This window comes from Delphinus delphis, chromosome 16 (assembly GCF_949987515.2).
Source record: "Delphinus delphis chromosome 16, mDelDel1.2, whole genome shotgun sequence".
NCBI lineage: Eukaryota > Metazoa > Chordata > Mammalia > Artiodactyla > Delphinidae > Delphinus > Delphinus delphis.
Window position 1 is genome coordinate 58,863,078 of NC_082698.1, and position 17,740 is coordinate 58,880,817.

The 17,740-nt window shown below is 52.4% G+C and overlaps 1 protein-coding gene across 17 annotated transcripts in view; it reads left to right on the forward strand.

Annotated features, from left to right (window-relative positions):
• Positions 1-3,874: 3,874 nt before the first annotated feature.
• The window catches only part of CAMK2G (calcium/calmodulin dependent protein kinase II gamma), a 54,253-nt gene continuing 40,387 nt past the window's right edge, over positions 3,875-17,740 (forward strand). For 16 of the 17 annotated variants that reach the window (XM_060034760.1, XM_060034766.1, XM_060034763.1 and 13 more), the window contains exons 1-3: positions 3,875-4,056; positions 5,413-5,507; positions 16,555-16,614. In XM_060034760.1, coding sequence (XP_059890743.1) covers positions 3,992-4,056; positions 5,413-5,507; positions 16,555-16,614 — 220 coding nt within the window. In that variant the 5' untranslated portion in view covers positions 3,875-3,991. Of the gene's footprint in view, positions 4,057-5,412; positions 5,508-16,554; positions 16,615-17,740 lie in introns of those variants that run through there. The other variant, XM_060034776.1, reaches the window with a different exon arrangement.

Here is a 17,740-nt window from a genome sequence, read left to right on the forward strand (position 1 = left end):
TTCCTACAACACACCTGAAATTCTGAGCTCAGCTCATTCCCTGCATCTCAGACCCTATTACAAACACCTCGTTTCCTCACACCAAATGCTTTAGTTCTCACTCCAAATATTCTCAGCCTGTCACCCCAAAATCTCATCCCCTATGCCCAGTAGGAGTTGAGCCCCTCACTTAAAATACCTCAGCTTCTCTTTTAAGAAATACCGCAGTCATTGATTTAATTCGTGGTTCTTAACCCTTTTTTCAAGCTCTTAGACACAGGAGGCATGGGAAAACACTCCTACCAAAGACAATGGCTTGGTTGGGAGTAGTTCTCTTTGGCGATGGGGCATATCAGCTTTTTTGTGCGTGGTTGTGATTTGAAGCGTCATCCAGGGGAGAGAGGGGCATCCCTTAACCCCTCCTAGTTTGGGGATTGCTTATGTAAATGTTTTCATTTGTTTTTCTCATTGTTTCTTTTCCCCATTATCGTATCTTCTCACTAGTTTCAAATGCCTCACAACAAAAACTTTTCTCAGAGTCCTTGGAGAAAGGCCATTGACCTCATCACCCCTAATTCTCCAAAACTAGTCATAGAATCCTAGAGTTGTAGGGGACCTCAGAAGCCACTTATCCAGTGGGTTTCAAACTTCTTTCAGGGAATTTTTTTAGCCAGGGACTCTTTTTTTTCAACAAAATCTTATGTGGAACCCCAGTATATTAAGCAGTTGCTGGGGCTTGACCATGTAACCCATAGGGTTCTGTGGATTTAAAGTATGGATTTAAAAACCCCTTGCAGTACAAGACTGAATTCTTTTCAAATTTATTTTACAACATCCCATAACAAGCAGGTACTTATTCTTTGTTTCCAAGAGTGTCATCCCTCTTGCATTTAAATACCTCACTTTTATGCCCATCAACAAAGGATTGGTTTAAGAACATGTGGTATATATATATATAATGCAATATTAATCAGTCTTAAAAAAGAATGAAATATTGCCATTTGCAGAAACATGGATGGACCTAGAGATTATCATACTAGGTGAAGCAAGTCAGACAAAGACAAATATCATACGATATCACTTATATGGGGAATCTAAAAAATAATACAAATGAATTTATTGACAAAACAGAAACAGACTCACAGACATAGAAAACAAACTTATGGTTACCAAAGGGGAAAAGGAGGGGGGAAGGGGTAAATTAGGAGTATGGGCTTAACAGATACAAACTATGATACATAAAATAGATAAGCAACAAGGATTTACTGCATAGCACAGGGAACTATATTCAATATCTTGTAATAACCTATAATGGAAAATAATCTGAAAATATATACAAATATATAACTGAATCACTTTGCTGTACACCTGAAACTAACATAATATTGTGTCAACTATACTTCAATAAAAAGAAAGCCTCGCTTTCAACTGCCCCATTTTCCTCAACTCTGAAGAGTAAGTAACTTTATACTCTAAAATTGCATTCCAAAATTAGGGAGGGAAGCTTCTCTCGTTCAAGGAGAAGTCCCATGGTGTAATTTTCAGAGACTCCAAAGAGAAAGATCAGCAGAATGACAGAGGGTCCGCCTAGTGGGGCTCCTCTGGTGATTATCAGGAAATCCATTTCCTGTGTAAATCCCTGTTCCCCTCTCTGTGGGCATGGCCTGAGTACTGGCGCTTACCAGGGGACCGGCTGCAATGGAACATAGCCACTCTTGGACCCCATGAGGTTGCCATACCACTGCGGCCACGTCAGAGAGGCTGTTGAGGGTAGTGAGGGAGGGAGGGAGAAATGAGGTAGTAGAACCCTCACCCTCTGCCGGGAACAGGTCAGGTTTGTCGTCTTGTTTTTCTGTTTTCCCTTGGGATACCCTAGGGGCCTCCGTGGCAGCCCTGGCCTGTGCTTGTTCTGACGTCTCTCCATCTTCTCACTCCACCTTACATTAATGAATATAAAGTTTCAGCATCTGGAGGTCGGGAACCAAGTTGCCTTGAGAGCTCAGGAATGGCACACTGATGATTAATATGCAAGCCTTATTACTAGAGTGCAGGCTAGCCATCACTTCTGCTTTTAAGGTGGATGATTTACTGTCATCCACGTGTATACAATCTCATTGCCCTGCCCCACCCTGGGACTTGGAACCAGGCTCTTACCCCGGTGCTTCGAGATAGGAAGTGGCCTTACTCCCCAGCGCCTTACTTCCTGTTGCCCTGAGGAGGGGTGGGGCATGATATTCTGTCACCTCAACCCTTCCCTCTGCCCTCTGCCCTCCTTCCAGGCAATCTATTAATGCTTTTCCTCTCCTATTCCCTTAATCACCCCCACTGGGCAGTCTGGTTCTCAAACCAGCTCCAAGGGCTGTTGGTTAAGGAAAGGAGAGGAGCCCTCCCTGGGAGCTTTGCTCCACCCACCCCCTCAGGGAGGTGGTCTGGGAGGCTGGGACGCCTCTCAGCCTCTCAGCTGCCTTCTCCGGGCGAGCCAGCCTGCTGACAATGGAGGCCCAACTCCCAGTGGGCGTCCTGCTGTAATCAAGACTGAGCTGCAGCAGTTGGCTGAGCTCCGCCCTGCCCAGTAGGGGCTGGCCTCTGACTTGGGGTACAGCTGCCCGGGCAGGTCAGGAACCTGCCCGGCCTGTTTCTCCTCTGCCGAGACAGTTGTGAGCCTCCGTCCTACCATCCTCTGACATTGGCGACAGGAGCCAGGGCCCCAAGGAGTCCCTTCATTCCACAAATATTTACTAAGTGTCTGGGGCTGAGTAAAGAGTGGTGAACAAAACAGGCAGAAGCCCTGCCCTGTTACAATTTAGTGGGAAGGTAAATATTAAACAGATAGCTAACACTCTTCTACTTAGGTACCAGGTACTGTTCTAAGTACTTTACGTGATTTAGTCCATTTAATACTCAAAACTCTGTGAGGTAGTTAGTTACTATTACTCTTCCCAGTTTTCAGATAAGGTAACTGAAGCACAAACTAAGTGACTTGCCAGATGCCACACAGCTGGTCAGTGAGTTGCCCAGAAATCCAAGTCAGGCAGTCTGACCCCGAACTCACTCTTAAGACAGCCATGCTCTTGCTCTACTTCCTCTCATACCAGTAAACATATCATTACACAATGTGATGAGTGCCATAAAATCAAATAAAGGCTGCCTGCAAGAAAATGGGGCTATTTTTTTCTTCCTTCCACTTGCTCTTCTAGCCCACACCGCACAAAGCCTTTTCTAAATGGTTCCCATTTCATCCCTTTCTTAGCTGGCCGGAGAGAGAACATTCTCTCATCTCTAAGGTTGGAGTGCAGGAAGGCAGAGTTCCACCTGCACCCTTCGCCCTGGCCTGGTCTCCCTGAACAAACCGTGCCTGAAGGGTTTTATCTAATAATGGCCCTGATGCTTACACAGTCTAGACTGTCAGCTTCCCGAGGGAAGGCTGCTGAGAGCTGGCTCTGCAGACTGGGGGCGTCTCCCGAGTGTGCAGTGTGACACGGGCTTTTTGACCTTGGCCCTCTCTCCACATCGTGTGCGCCGGACTCGAGTGTGGAGCTTCACCAGAAAACTCGGTGGTCCAGACCCCTACACACTCCCAACACACACACACACACACACTCGCACGCACGTTCTGAGCACTTGTAGGGTCCGCCCTGAGACAAGCCCACAGGTCGCGAACCTTTCAGCTCCCTCCGGGCGGCCCAGGGCTGAGACCACCCCCCACCTCCCCTTCGCTCTCCCGCGCGCTGGACCCAGCCCAGGCGGCTCCCTTGGGCGGGGCGGGGCCGGCGGCGGGAGGCCCCTCCCCGGGGGCGGGCCGGGGGCCGGGCGGGGGGGGGTGCTGGCGGGGCTGGGGGCGGGGCGGGCGGGCGGCGCGGGGGTGTCCCTCCCTCCCTCGCTCTCCCCGGTAAAGTCTCGCGGTGCTGCCGGGCTCAGCCCCGTCTCCTCCTCTTGCTCCCTCGGCCGGTCGGCGGTGACTGTGCACCGACGTCGGCGCGGGCTGCACCGCCGCGTCCGCCCGCCCGCCAGCATGGCCACCACCGCCACCTGCACCCGCTTCACCGACGACTACCAGCTCTTCGAGGAGCTCGGCAAGTACGGCTCGCCTGCCGCCCGCCGGGGCCCCCCCACCCTGCCCCAGCCGCCCGGGCGCTATGCGGCTCCTCGCCCCGCCCCCCGGCCCTGCACCAGCCGCTGCAGCGCCCCCTCGGCCCGCCCCACCCCCAGCCTTTCCCGCCAGCCGCCTCCGGGGGCCCCGTCGCCCCCAGCTCCCTGCCCCGCAGCGCCCTCCGAGCCCTGCAGCAGCTGCCCGGGCTGCTGGACCCCGCGCTGCCGCCGGGACTGCAGCCCCTGGAGCGCTCCTGGGCGCCCCCAGCCCCGCCCCTCCTGCAGCCTTCAGGCGCCCCCATCCCGACCCCACCTGCTCGCTGCCCCCTTCCCACTCAGTTCAGGAGCTCATTCAGCATCCCGTCCTATGTCCCACGCGCCTGGCACTCAGGACCCTCCCCGGCCCTGCAGCTCCAACCCCGCTGCGGTGCCCGGGTGTGGGGGGATGTTTGGTACCCGGCCCCGCCCCCGGCTAGTGCAGCTTCCAGGAACCCAGCCCCACTGCTGGGCAGTGCTGCAGCACCCCCGTCCCCTCCCCCCATCCCTGCAGCGGTCCCGAGAGTCGCGCGCCGCAGCCGCAGCATCCCCCTCCCCTCCGCACTGAGCAGGCCGCTGCAGCAGCCCCAGCCCCCCCACCCCCACCCGCGGCGGCGAGCCCGGCCACTGCAGCCCCCGCCCTGCCCGCCCCCCTAGATGTTTCCAGAGCTGGAGTGTAGAAGCTCCCGTGGGGGACTGGGCGGGGGGGGGGGGGCGCAGACGTAGAGGGAAATATCATGGGGAAGGGGAGCTGTTGATGTCTGAGACCCACAACTGGATCCTCTCTTTCCCTGCTGTCAGTTGAGCCAGGATGCAGTGGGATGAAGCCGGGCGAGGGGGATTTGAGCCTCACTTTCCCCACCTTCCCCCATGGTTGAGGGAGATTTCTCTCTCAGAGGATTATACCCTCTTTCTAATCTCTCCTCCTACCCACAACTATTCCTGCTGAGAAGAGGGCAGGGTCTCTTGCCTTCTCCGGGTCCTCTAGGCCGGGACTGCAGGGCTGTCTGTGAGATGCAGCAGGTGTGTGTTTTAAGCATCTGCCACCAGCTTGATGCACAGCCTGAGGTTAGGGCTGTTGCTTCGCCCAGAACTAGATGTGGGTGTGGGAGTAGGGTGGTCCTCCACCCACATCTGTTGAGTGTCCTGCAGAGGCCACATCCTTCTGCCCCATGTTGGATGGTGATGGGTGCTACGCTGGTGTGTGTGTGTGATTTTGACTAAAGATCTAGTGCTGGGAGCATCACTGTCCTCAGACCTGAAGTGTGTTTGCTCCGTTTCCCAGTTCTTTCCCCCTTCTCCCTCCAGGGGTGCTTTCTCTGTGGTCCGCAGGTGTGTGAAGAAAACCTCCACGCAGGAGTATGCAGCAAAAATCATCAATACCAAGAAATTATCTGCCCGGGGTGAGTATTCCTCATCTTGGTCTCTCCCAAGGGTGCCTCCAAGGGCTATGGATTCTTCTGAAGATGCTCCAGGAGTTGGGGATTGTGCGTTTTAGCACTTGGAGAAGCGTTGGAATTTCAGGGTGGGTGGACTTTGAAACCAGGCAAGGAATTGTATGGGGAACAGGTAGAAAAGAATGAAGATGTAAGCGTTGTAGGTTGCTGCTGGGAGGAGTAGTCTGTGAAGGCTCAAAGGAGTTTGGTTTTTATGGAGGTGGAGGATATGGGGAGTGGTGGGTGGCTAGCTCTTCATTTGGGTCATTTGGAGTCTGTGTTTGGGGCAGTGGTAACCACTCCAGGGCTGTCCGAATCCCTGTGCCCCAGTGGGGACTTAAGATGAAAATGCAGTAAGTGAACAGCTCTGACAAATCCAGCCTCCCCCTGCCCAGCAGGCGGCAGAACAGACTCCCAAGGGAAGGGAATCTGTAAACATCAGGGGAGGCTGCTACTGTCGAGGGCTTCTCAGGAACAAATCCTGCCAGATGAACTTGATTGCTTTTTTGATCAAATTACAAAGTTGGTGGTGCAGCAACAGCAGATGCAGTCTGTCCTGGGTGGAGGCTGATGCCTCATGGTCTGGAAATCTCAATGGCCTGGTTGGAGTGGAAGCAGCTTGGCCTCGGGATCTGAGAATTGTGAAGGCCCAGGCCTGAGGGCCTAACTTGTGAGATCCTTCCAAGTACCTGAGGCCAGGAGGGTCAGGCCCTGTCTCTCACACCTTGAACCTACACTCCCTGCACCTTGTATTGGGTGCTTGCCAAACTCACCTCATCTGATAGGTATAGACCCAACAATGTGTGAAGTGCTCTGTGAACAGGTGTGGTGACTATGGAGGTATGTAGATGGGTCAGGTCATCGAGAGCTGCAGGGTGTAGCACCAAGACAAAGGTTATGAGACTTATAGAAAGGAATTAAGACTAGTCAATAGGATGCGATAAATATATTAGGAGCCAGGACAGATGCCCTGGAGAAGATGTGGGCCATGGCCAGTAATGACCTGGGCGTCTCTGGGGTAAGAGATGTAATAGATGTCCCTAAGCATTGGAGAAGCTATAAAATGACATTGGGCTTCTATCATGTCAGTTATTCTGGGACCTGTTTAGCAGGGCTGTGTCTGCCTCCTGGCTGGAAGGGCCTCTCCATCCTCACAAGCAGGGATTGTCTTGCTGTCTCCCTCCCAGCCCCTGTCTCTTGCTGTTCCTCTACATTGGCTATTAAGTTGACTTATTTGTTTGTTTTCTTTCTCTCTGGGTACCTTGAGTTGGAGGCGATGGTTGCCATAGAGATATGTGGGCAGTCAGATGCCCTCCTTCCATGGGGAGGCGGGACAGTGTGGTGGGCTGGACTCTTTGGCAGACATCCTCTGGCCAAGGATGCAGGGCGCAGGCAGGGATGACGGTTTGAGAATGGATACCTCCCCGTGCCCACACAGCATAGCCCTGGTGCATCAGAAATGGGGCTGGTGTCTGGTGTCTCCAGTTAATGATGCAGTGCTTTGCTTTCCTCATCGCACCACTGTCCTCTGACCCAGGGATGAGGGAGGGAGGGAGAGAGAGAGACAGCTGGGAGCTGAACTCTGGGATGAGGATAGCTGTTGTGGTGACTTTGTGGAGCTGCCTGCCTTGGGCCATCATTTTCTACTCCTTCCCTACCCATCTGAACTTCCCTAACCGATGTGATCATGTCCCTTTCCAGTCCTCACCTTTTTTCAACTGTGTCCCGTCTTTCCCAGCTGATATCTTTCTTTCCCTGCCCAAGTGGGATGAGGTTTCATTTCTCTTTGATTTTTTTTCTCCCCAAGAAGATTCTTGTGTAAGATCATATGCTTTAGGCAGCAACTCCCCCTCTCTCGAGATGGTTATGCCAAAACTGGGGCTCTGCTGCGTGGCCTGTGTGCCAGGTTAACTCTGGGACAGAGGTCTGGTCCTGGTTGATAGGCACAGATGCCAACAAGAGAGTTCAGGAATATGTAAGTGCCCGTACTGTTTGGAGGTTGAGAGTGGGAGGGTGTTGTCTTGGAGATGGAGGGAGCCATCCAGGGGCTGTGCTGTAGGTGTGGACGTGGGGGGTGTGAGCTCCTGGGGAGGGTTGGGCCAGTGCCCACTAGGCTGGTGCCCATGGGGTTAGGGAGTGAAGGCCGTGGCTTCCCTGAAGCCTCTCAGTTTACGCTGTATATTTTATAAAGGTGCAGTGGCTGGGGCTGGGTTTCACTCGTCGCTGTCTGTCTGTCTGGGGCTCCACAGGTGTTGGATTTCTGTGTCTGGGAATGTGGTGGGCCCACCAGGGTCATCCATGAGGGTCTGAAGGAGCTTGCTGTGTTTGCTGAGTCTCTCTGCCTGTTATCTTTCTTGTTTGTGATCCTCTGTGCTGCCGAGTGAAAAAGAGCGTATCGGGCTGGTTCTCCTTGGCATCCATGGTAAGGTGGCCCAGGAGGCATGGGGAGAGATCACCTGGTCTTCTGGGGGGTCAGCTCTGGATGGGAATCCTTCTTTTGCTTTGTTGTTTCTTGTCATGGTGGCCTCGGGGGCCCACGGTGGTGGCTGTGCGACAAGACCAGGGATCCCTTGGGCATGAGTTCACGTGGCTGAGCCTTGAGCGCTGTTGTTGTCTGCGGGCCTGTCTACGTAGAGTCACTTGAAGTCACATAACGTCACTCCATTTGCTTTGGAACAGCAGTAGGTGTAGAGTTGGGGCTCTTAAGGGAGCCGGTGGTTCCAAGCTTAGCTCTCAGCTAGGCTGCAGGAGGCATTTAAAATAGGCTTGGATGCAGAGCTAGTGGGCCAGGTGATGGCAATGATAAGTCGTTATTTTAAGATTTAAGAGCACCCCCTCCCCCAGAAGCCTGAGCCCTTATGTCTTTTTTTATTTTTAAATCTTCATATTCTCTTCTTATCTTTATTCATATGCATATAGATTTTCACCTCATGGAGCATAACATTTTATATCCCACTCTCTTGCTTATATCCAAAGCATTTCCCATATTGCTACAGTTGAAGGGCAAATGGTCCTTTCTTTTCTCTACATAGTTCAGGATTTATCTTTGGAGCAGTTCACGTCATAAGAAACTTCTCTATTTGGACCATTTATCTGAATTCCAATTGCTTTCACTATGATGGGATACTTAGCCTTACTAAGAGGTGCTGTTGGTAACAATATTATGAAATCTGTTACAGCACTTGCTTTGCTTATTTATTTATTTAATCTGTATACCCCATGTGAAGAAATTTCTGTTGAAGCTAAATGCAAGCAAAAGCTTTCCCCTTCCCCAGGACCTGGGAGGGTAACGGTAAGGAACCATATCTGTTTCTTTCACTTTGGTGTGGGCGGGGCCGGATACATATTGATACAGCAAAGTGCCTGATACATATTGAGCCTCCTATACTTGTTGAGTGAATGGACTGTGTAACCAGCCTGGTTGCCTTTTGGCTTTGGCGCTCAGGAAACTCATAGCCAAGTTGCTGGATCCCTTGTACCCTGGTGCTGGCTTGGGTTCCCCCTTTCTCATCCATGGAGCCAGGCTGTAGGCCTGACACAGCTGTAGGGGAGGACAGATGAGGTTAAAGACCTGTACTTGGAGAATAAAGCAGGTGGGAGATATAGGAAGACAGTGCAGCTTATCATCTTCCTTCCGTGTCATAAACAGCCTTATAGGGCAATGTTGGGACTTCCTCTAAGCAGCAATTTTCAATTTTAGTGTTCAAGAGGATCACCTTGAAGACTGGCTAAAAATGCACATTCCTGGGCTCTATCCACAGAGATTCTGCTTCAGGAGGTCTAGGGTGTAGCCTCAGAATCTACATTTTTAACAAGTGCCTTAGTGAATTTCATGCAGGTAGACCCTGAGCCACACTTTTAAGAAATGCTGTCTAAAATCAGCGACAGCTGTGACAGTTGCTGTTGCCATGATCTCTGAGATTTCCCAGACACACCTTAGCCCAGCCTTCTCCAGGTGGTGTCTTGGCCGGTATGTGGCCATCTGTGTACATGGGCTGTTCTGTGATTAGAGGCCTGCTTCTGAGCCCCCAGATTGGGGTGTCAGTTCATGTCCAAGGCTGTGGCAAGCTGAGTGGCTGGAGTTGTCGCATGTTGGCCACCAGAAGGGCAAAGACTGTCCCTTTCTGGGTCCAGCTGGCCCTGAGGAGTGAAATAGGATCCCCCTGGGTGGTGCCAGCTAAAAGTCTCCACCCCCTTAGTGGTTGGCCTGAGTAGCCTCCATGACATTTGTGTCCCCTGTGGTATCTCCAAGTGAGACTTTCCTGTTAAGGATGAAGAGAGAGGAGGGTGATACAGCAATGAGGGAGGGGCAGAAGAAAGAGAAATCTATGCAGCACGGGAACGCTGGGACTCTGGGACTTTAGGAAGCATTTAAGAAGATTAGATATTAGATCCAAAACCGTGCTTTCCTCCTGAGGATAAAACAGACCAATTTCTGTTGACAGAGAAATGGGCAACTTGTATATAAGTGAAGGAGCTCCTCTGACCCTTCTCCCTGGGTAGATGAGGAAGCAGCCTGGAGGCCCCTTCTTTGTGCTAAGGGCCAGTTTCATCACACAGTCATGCTTTGAGCTGTGTGACTTAGCTCGCACAACACTGGCCTGCCTCCCTGCCCTCCCACCCCTTCCCAGAGTGACTTGGGGTGCTGGCATCATAGGGTGGAGATGGAGGTTGGAAGGTGGCCCCATCCAAGGTGGCAGTAGGGGAAGCCCTGCTGCTTGCTTCTTCCTGCTGCTTGCTCTGGTCCCTTGTTAGGAGCTGTGCTCCAAGCTTTGAGGCTGTGCTGAAACCCTAGAGGTGAGTGGCTGACCCCATTCTCTGCTGAGGCTGGAGACAGGGAAGGGGAGGAGTGGGTGTGACAGGCTTCTGCCCCATCTCTGTGCTCGCTGCTCTCTGGACAGCCTTGGCGGGCTGACATGGGCCTGATCCCATGGGTGCCAAAAGGGTGGTGACAGGAAGAAATGGGCACTTTGCACCTTCTGAGTGCCTCTCGGCAGAGGCCCTTTGTCTTCTGCCCCTGGCCAGCCAGATCTGTCCCACAGCCAGTGGAGAAACCAAGACACAAAAGATTGGTTTGTTTTGAGATGTAGGCATGCCAGTGATTTTGCCAGTGCTCAGATCCCAGCATCCTTAAGCAGTATGGACTTCACTTACCCTTTGACTCTTCCCTTTAAAACACATATTCTGGATATTTAGTTCCTGTGATAAATCCTGATATATCACCCCCGTACCTCTCCATCTAGGCCCAGAGCTCTAAGCCCAGTGGAGCAAATCCCTCCTTTCGGCTGGCTAGGTCTTGCTGTCATCTGTAACCACCTCTGTGGGTAGAGACCGCTTTATGATGGGGATATTTCCAGCCACTTCCCCCCAACACCACCTATACTTCCTGGGCTCTATCAGCAGCAGCAGCTTCCCATCTGCTCCCCTCTTTTCTCCTCCCTCTCTTTCCCCTCCCCCTGCTTGCTGCTGCCCTGGGAGGAGCTATTTTTAGGGGCTGCTTCCTGGGATGTTTTACTTGGGGCTGGTTACCATGAAGGAAATGTCACCAAAACAGTGGGCAAAGGCTGCAGGCACCCAGAGCCCTGCCAGGGGCATGGAGAACTCGGCAGCTGACCCTGTTCTGGCCCTTGAGAGTGTCCAGAGGCAGAGCTTTGCCTTCTTGGGGCTTGCTAGTGACCCCATGGGGATTTTCCCTGTCCAAGCTGGCTTGGGAGACTTTCACTATGGGGCACTTCTCGGTGCCTCCCTCCTTTTCCTCCTCAGTTAAAGCTTCTCTTGTCTTAAGATTCAGAGACCAAAGTAGGGCTCAGGTCTTTGTGTCACCCAGTTAAAACTGCTCAAGTTAGGACTGAAGGGAAGGGGGGGACACCAGGTTAAAGGACAGAGCCCCGGGGGTTCACGTGGGCACATTTCAGGCTCCGTCTCACTGTATTCACAGCCCTCAGCTAGTTGCCGGGTGTATGGGTGTGAAGGAATTAGAAGCTGTGGCCCCTGCTCTTACATGATACACAGACTTTGCTGTTAACTGGGGACTTTGCACCTTTAGAGTGAGATTCACAGAGGAATGGATGTGGCATCACAATGTCAGGGTAAGGTCAGTGAGACTGTGGCTTGGGATGCCCACTAGTCAGTGCCCAAGGCCAGGGACTGTTTATAAGCAGCTGCGGAATGTGGATTATGACACCAAATCCCTATGCTGCCCTTGTTTATACTCCTCGGAGCGATATCTACGGGGGGCCTGGAGGGGGGCACTTGGAAGAGCAACAAGAGGAGAGACCCACATTGAGCATCTGAACTCGATAGGCTCTGGGAAGCTTTTCCTAACCCATGTTGGGGCCACAGGCACAGAACTTTGAAATACCCTTTGAAAAGTCAAGGGTGTCATTGAGGTTGGAACCTGGGGAGAGTCCCCATAGCCAGAGCAGGGCTCTGTGTCCTTTCCCACTTACAGTGGGTTGTATGTTTAGGTGGCAGTAGGATCTTAGTTGAAGCTGGTGCTGGCATTCATGGTTTTAGAGAAATGTCACTAAATCAGCCAGCGTGTCTCTGCAGGGCTGTGGAGAATCTGGACGACCCTCCCTGGGCCCCGATCCTGTTGGGGAAGGAAAGTGAATTTGGAGTGGGCATCTCCCCTGGGGTCCTAAGGGAGAGGTGTTTCTAGGGCTCTGCCCCACCTTTGCCACGCACCATCTCCTCACTGTCTGCTTCCTCTTTTCTGCATCTGGTCACTCCTTGCTGCCCTTCTTGTCAAGGGTATTCGGCCTTTGTGGTGCCCTGAACCAAGTCTTGAAGCGCTTGGGCAGAAAGCGGGAGACGTGAGGCCTCCAGGGATCCTTGTGTCCCAGGGCCTGGCTCTGCCCTGGGTGGGCTATTAGGAAAGCCTGAAGCGGGATCTTGATAACGGCCGCTTCTGCTTTCTGCGCCTGTTGCCACCTCTGCTCTTGAGGGGAAATCCTTGCAGAGGGCTATGGTTGGAGCTGGGCTGAAGGCCGGCAGGGGTGGGTCTCTCCATGGCAGTAGCTCACAGGCAGGCAGGAAGTGGCCCTGTGCAAAAGCGGGAAGTGGCCGTTGTCAAACAGGAAGGGGGGGCTGGGCTGTGTGAGGGGGTGGGGATGAGCCCAGTTGAAAGGTGGGTGGGAAGAGGGTCAGCCTTGGAAGGTCTGGGCTGTTCCCTAGGAACGGCAAACTCAGTGGTCACTGGAAGGAGGGGGCGTCTCAAGGGAGAAGGCTGCCTTTGTGACAAGAGCACTGGCTGATGTTTAATCACCTTGGGATGCCAAGCCAGGACTGGACCTACCACTGTGGACCAGGCCAGTTCAGTGGCCTTACCCCTTTTGGGGCTGGGGATGCGAGTTTACAGGACAGACCTTTCATCTGGAAAAGATGCTCTGCAAACCTTACTTGTTCCTCAAACACCACTGCTGCTGGGGTGGAGCCCTTTGCTTTTTCCCAGACATGGAGCAGCCCTGGAGGGGACAACAGGACCGGAAGTGAGGGGGGAAAGGGACAAGAGACGACAGCTGGAGAGGTGGGGTGCTGGCTGGCTGTGCGAGGAGTAAGGAGTCAGGGAGAGCGTGGTAAGCAGAAACCATACGGCTCATTGAGCAGAGCTTCGGGATGGCAGGGCGCCACAGCCAGCAAGGCTGAGGCCGAGGAAGACCAGGGATCCCACGGGCAGCAGCATTTCCTGGGCTGTCCTCTGTCTGATGAGCCCCTGTTGTTAACCTTCCCCTGTCGGCTCTAGACACAGGTGGGCCACCCCCAAACAGGAGGCTGTGATGGAGCCAGGTCGGAGGGCTCAGTTGCTGTGCTGTGGACCCCATGACTGCCCAGGCTGAGGGAGAGTGGGCCTGACTCTCGTGTCTCTGGTGATGGCCATGGGCACAAGCCCAGCCTGGGAGGTCTCGTCTGTCTTATCACTGGGCCTTTGGAAAGGAGGCTCTCCCTGTGTGCCAGGCACTGTGCTCAGTGTTTACCCAAATACATCATTTAATCCATGAATATCGCTGCCTCCATTTTAGAAGTGAGGAAACTTTTTCCCAAGCTGTGTGCCTGGCTCACTCTCTCACCTCACCTCCTTCGGGTTCTAATCAAACGTCACCTCCTTGCTGAGGTGTTCCCTGACCACCTATTTTAAGTGTCCACTCTCCCACTTCCCTGCTTTATTTTTCTCCATCGCACTTACCACGACATCTAACATACCATCCGGTTGTTCCTGTCTGTCCCTTCCCCTCAGCTCCTCCAGGATATCAGCTTGATGAGGGTGGGGATTGTTATCTCTTTTGTTCACTGCCATATCCCCAGCCTCTGGAGCAGTGCCTGTCACATAGTAGGCCTCAGTAAATATTTTCTGAGTGAATGAATGAGGCTCAGATGGGTTTAATAACTCACCCAACATGGCGGCCCTGAGACTCAGTCTGGGGCTCTCTGACTCCAAAGCTGATGTGTTAATGGCCAGACTCCATGACTAAGGACCCGAGGTTCAGAGGAGACACAGGCCTTGGGCAGAACATGGGGCTCAGCTCCTTGGAGTTAGGGTCGAACTAGGTGACTATCTAGGACCCTCTGGACCCTGGGCAGCTCCTTCAAGGAGCTGGAAGTGTGACTCTGTGTCTCTTCCCTTCTTACTCTGAGTCACTGATAATACGGGTGCCAGAGCACCCGTATTTTTAGTGCTGTTGCTGTTGTGGAACTGTAACTATTAGCCAGTAAGAGTCTTAAGGGAGGAGATGAACATTAATCTTCTGGGCCTTCTCCTCAGCTGCCACCTCCGCATCGCAAGATACTGTTCTCCCGCACTTGCCCGGGCAGCCAAGCCCGAGAGTTGTGGGTTGGAGGGTGTGAGGTGAGTGGTCAGAGAGAGGGCTGGTAGGTCTTCAGCTTTAGGGTGACTAGCTTGGTACTGCCATCCCACGTCCAGGGATGGAAGGAAGGTGGGGTTGCCCTGACATCCTCTGGCCAGATCTGGAAGATCTGGAAGAAGCAAGGCCCCCTGCAGGGGGGGAAGGGGGACTAGGCAGGGCTAGTGTTGCTTCCTCAACTGCCTACCTTCTGAAGGTCCCTGGCCCTGAGGGATCCCAGGCAATGTGGGGTTACCTGGAGTTCTCCTGGCTGCATCCTGGTCAGTGGTCATACTGAACTCGAGGATGGGAAGGAAGGCCTGACCCAGATCTTTGGACAGCTGGGATGGATTAGCTGGGCAGCAGGAACTAATCTCTGCCTGTCCCCACGTCCTTCTTCCACAAAGCAGAGCTGTCCCTAGAGGGAAAGTTTAGGACAAAGCTGAGGGTGGTTGGTGAAACAGTAAATGTGAATTCCTTCTCATCTATAATCCGTACATTATCTCAGGCAGGCCTGGGCTTGAAATCACAGTTCTATCCCTTTCCTGCTGTAGGATCTCAGGCAAGTTATTTAACTTCTCTGGGCCTGTTTTATCATCTGTGGAATGGGATAATCAATGCACCTGCCTGGTAAGATGGTTGTGAGGGTCATGGGAGGCTGTACAGAGGCTCCTTGCTATTTAGGTAGAGGTGGATGGGCAGAAGCCCCTACCAAGGGAGGTGGGAATTGTTGGCAGCAATGGATGGGAAGGTACCTGCCTGGACCTGGGGAAGTTGAGGTGAACCGGACTATGCCCCCCAAAGCCTGGAGTCTTTACTTAATACTCTCACTTTTCTTTATCTTGTCATCACATCATAGCAATGAGAAAGAGGGCTCTAGGCTCAGACCACCTGTATCCACTGCCTGTCTGTGGGACCTTGGCCAGGTTACTTGAACCTTTTAAGCCTCAGTTTCCTCCTTTACAGTGTAGTGGAAGTAATCAGATCCTCCACTTCACGGGGTTTCTGTGAGGATGAAATAAGATACTCCGTGCCTCTGCGTGGCATATAGTAAATGCTTCATAAATAATAGTTTTTACTACTACTGTCAATGTTATTGACAAACCATTATTAAGCCTCTGATATGGAAGGAACTCCAGGAAGCATCACGCAGAGAGGACCCACCCTTTGAAAAGCTTGTGACCAAAAGATTTAATGTGTGATTTAATGTGTGATGTGAGAATTATAAGAGGTGCTGTGGGAGATGGGGGTGGGTCATGGGGAGAGAAGTCACAGACTACCATGAGGAACAGGGAAGACTCTGTGAAGCAGGTGACTTTGGCAGGATTCCAGCAAGTAGAGCTGGGGGGTAGGGTGGGCAGGGCTTCTAGGCCACCTTGCTTTGAGTAGTAGCAGCCTCTCTTTCTACTTCCTGGAGCTCTGCCTTCCCGGGGAAGGAACTGACCAAACACAGCTTGCTTAGATTTGTGGGCTCTTGGATTCTGGTCATTTCACCAAAGCAGAGTAACCCCAGAGCCTGCGTGCCAAGAGGTCAGAGCTCCCAGCAGTGGACAGCCAAGAGGATCCTGGGGAGAAGCAGGATTTCTGCAAAACAGGCATCATAATACTAGCAACCTCATAGCATTGTTATGAGACTAAATTAAAATATGTATCTGCCTGGTGTAGAAGTAAGCTCTCAATAAATGTTAGCTAGTATTATTATTATTTTCACATCATCGCCATCTTCATTGTCAGCATCATTATGTTGCAGGGTTGCCATGAAGACTGTATTAGAGAATATATGCAGCACTCCTAGCGCAATATCTGGTCTTGTAGTAGGTGTTCAATAAAACTTAGCCATTATTATTAGTATTTCCAACAAGGAAGAGATTCTGGACACACTGGCCCAGTGAAATCCCTGCTGTGGTGGAAAGAGCACTACAGTTTTAGTTAAAGACCTGGCTTCATATCCTGGCTCTGCCACTCACTAACTTGGGAAGCTTTCCTAAGGCACTTCATCAGGAAAAGGTTGTCATTAATACCTGTCTCCAGAATTGCCGTGACGTGATGTATTAATTCAGCAAATTGTAAAAAGGGCATAGTTGGTGCCTAAGAATTGAAAGCATATGAATAGCCAGGCGGCCACAAATAGAGTGGGTGTTTGATGGCTTTTGTTTTCTCTCTTCTGCTCTTAGATCACCAGAAACTAGAACGTGAGGCCCGGATATGCCGACTTTTGAAGCATCCAAACATTGGTAAGTGCCCTTACATAGGGTATTTCTTGGGCATTTTGTGGAAGTTGGAGAGAACAGAAATCCACTGTTTTTGTGTAGGGAACCACTTCTGTCCCTGGGCCTTTGCCTGGTGTCTTTTTTTGCCCAAGCAGGATAGCAGCCATGTATTGCTCAGAATTCTGGGGTGTTCTAGTTCAGAGACCTGAGTGTCTCCATCCCTGTGGTGCCATCTCAGGGCTGGGAGTGAGGTATCAGAATATGTTTCAGACTCGCTTTCTTCCCCTCTCCTTCCGTCTTTGGGCTGAGGTCCAGGTCCTCGGCGTGTGAGGCTCTGGGCTAGTAGCCTGCCAGCATCCCTCACCAGGGGCCTTCCATGGCCATCATAAAAGGGTCCGGATTTTGTTTCTGGACTTGAAAAAGTTTTGTTCCTGTTGCGGTGTCGTGCACACTCTGGGGGTTTCCATGGTGCTCCCGTTTGTATTCCCCGGAGCCGGGAAAGCAAGCTGCCCACCCGCCTGGCTTCTCTGGAGATGGGATGGCAGGAGCCACTTGGATGGTGAAGGAGAAAAATAAGAGGATTTCTCCCTGCTCCCACCCTGACACGGGGGACAGGAGCACATTGTTGGTTGTTGTAAAGCCGAGGAGGTTTGCCTGCCACAACCCACTCCGGCTCCGTTTTACATTGTTCAGCTGAAGTAGTCTTTGCCAAAAACGCTGGCCCCAATTCGGTGCTTCTTGCAGAGGGAACAGAAACTGGGCTGGCTGCAGTGTCTGAGCAGAAGCCCCGGGCTTGACTTGAGGCAGAGCAGGGAGCATCTCCTAGGTTTTCCCTGAAAGCTGTGATCATCACAAAGGACAACACGTTTTCCGCGCTCCTCAGGCACGGCCTCAATATCGGGGCTCCCACAGTGCCCTGGAGGCCTCCCACTCCGCTGGGTTGGCAGCTGGGGCTGTAAGGCGACTTGCCGAAGCTCGATGCTTCCTCCAGAGCTACTCAGCCTCCAGCTTCCCAGATCTCGGGCTGGAATGCTCACCGGGAGCTCTTAACGTAGGAGAGTGAGGTCGTACTCCAGCCCAAGGGGAGAGGAGCTGTGAGGTAACCAGAACTGCAACCATGCAGGGCTTTATAGATGGCAATCAGCAGCTT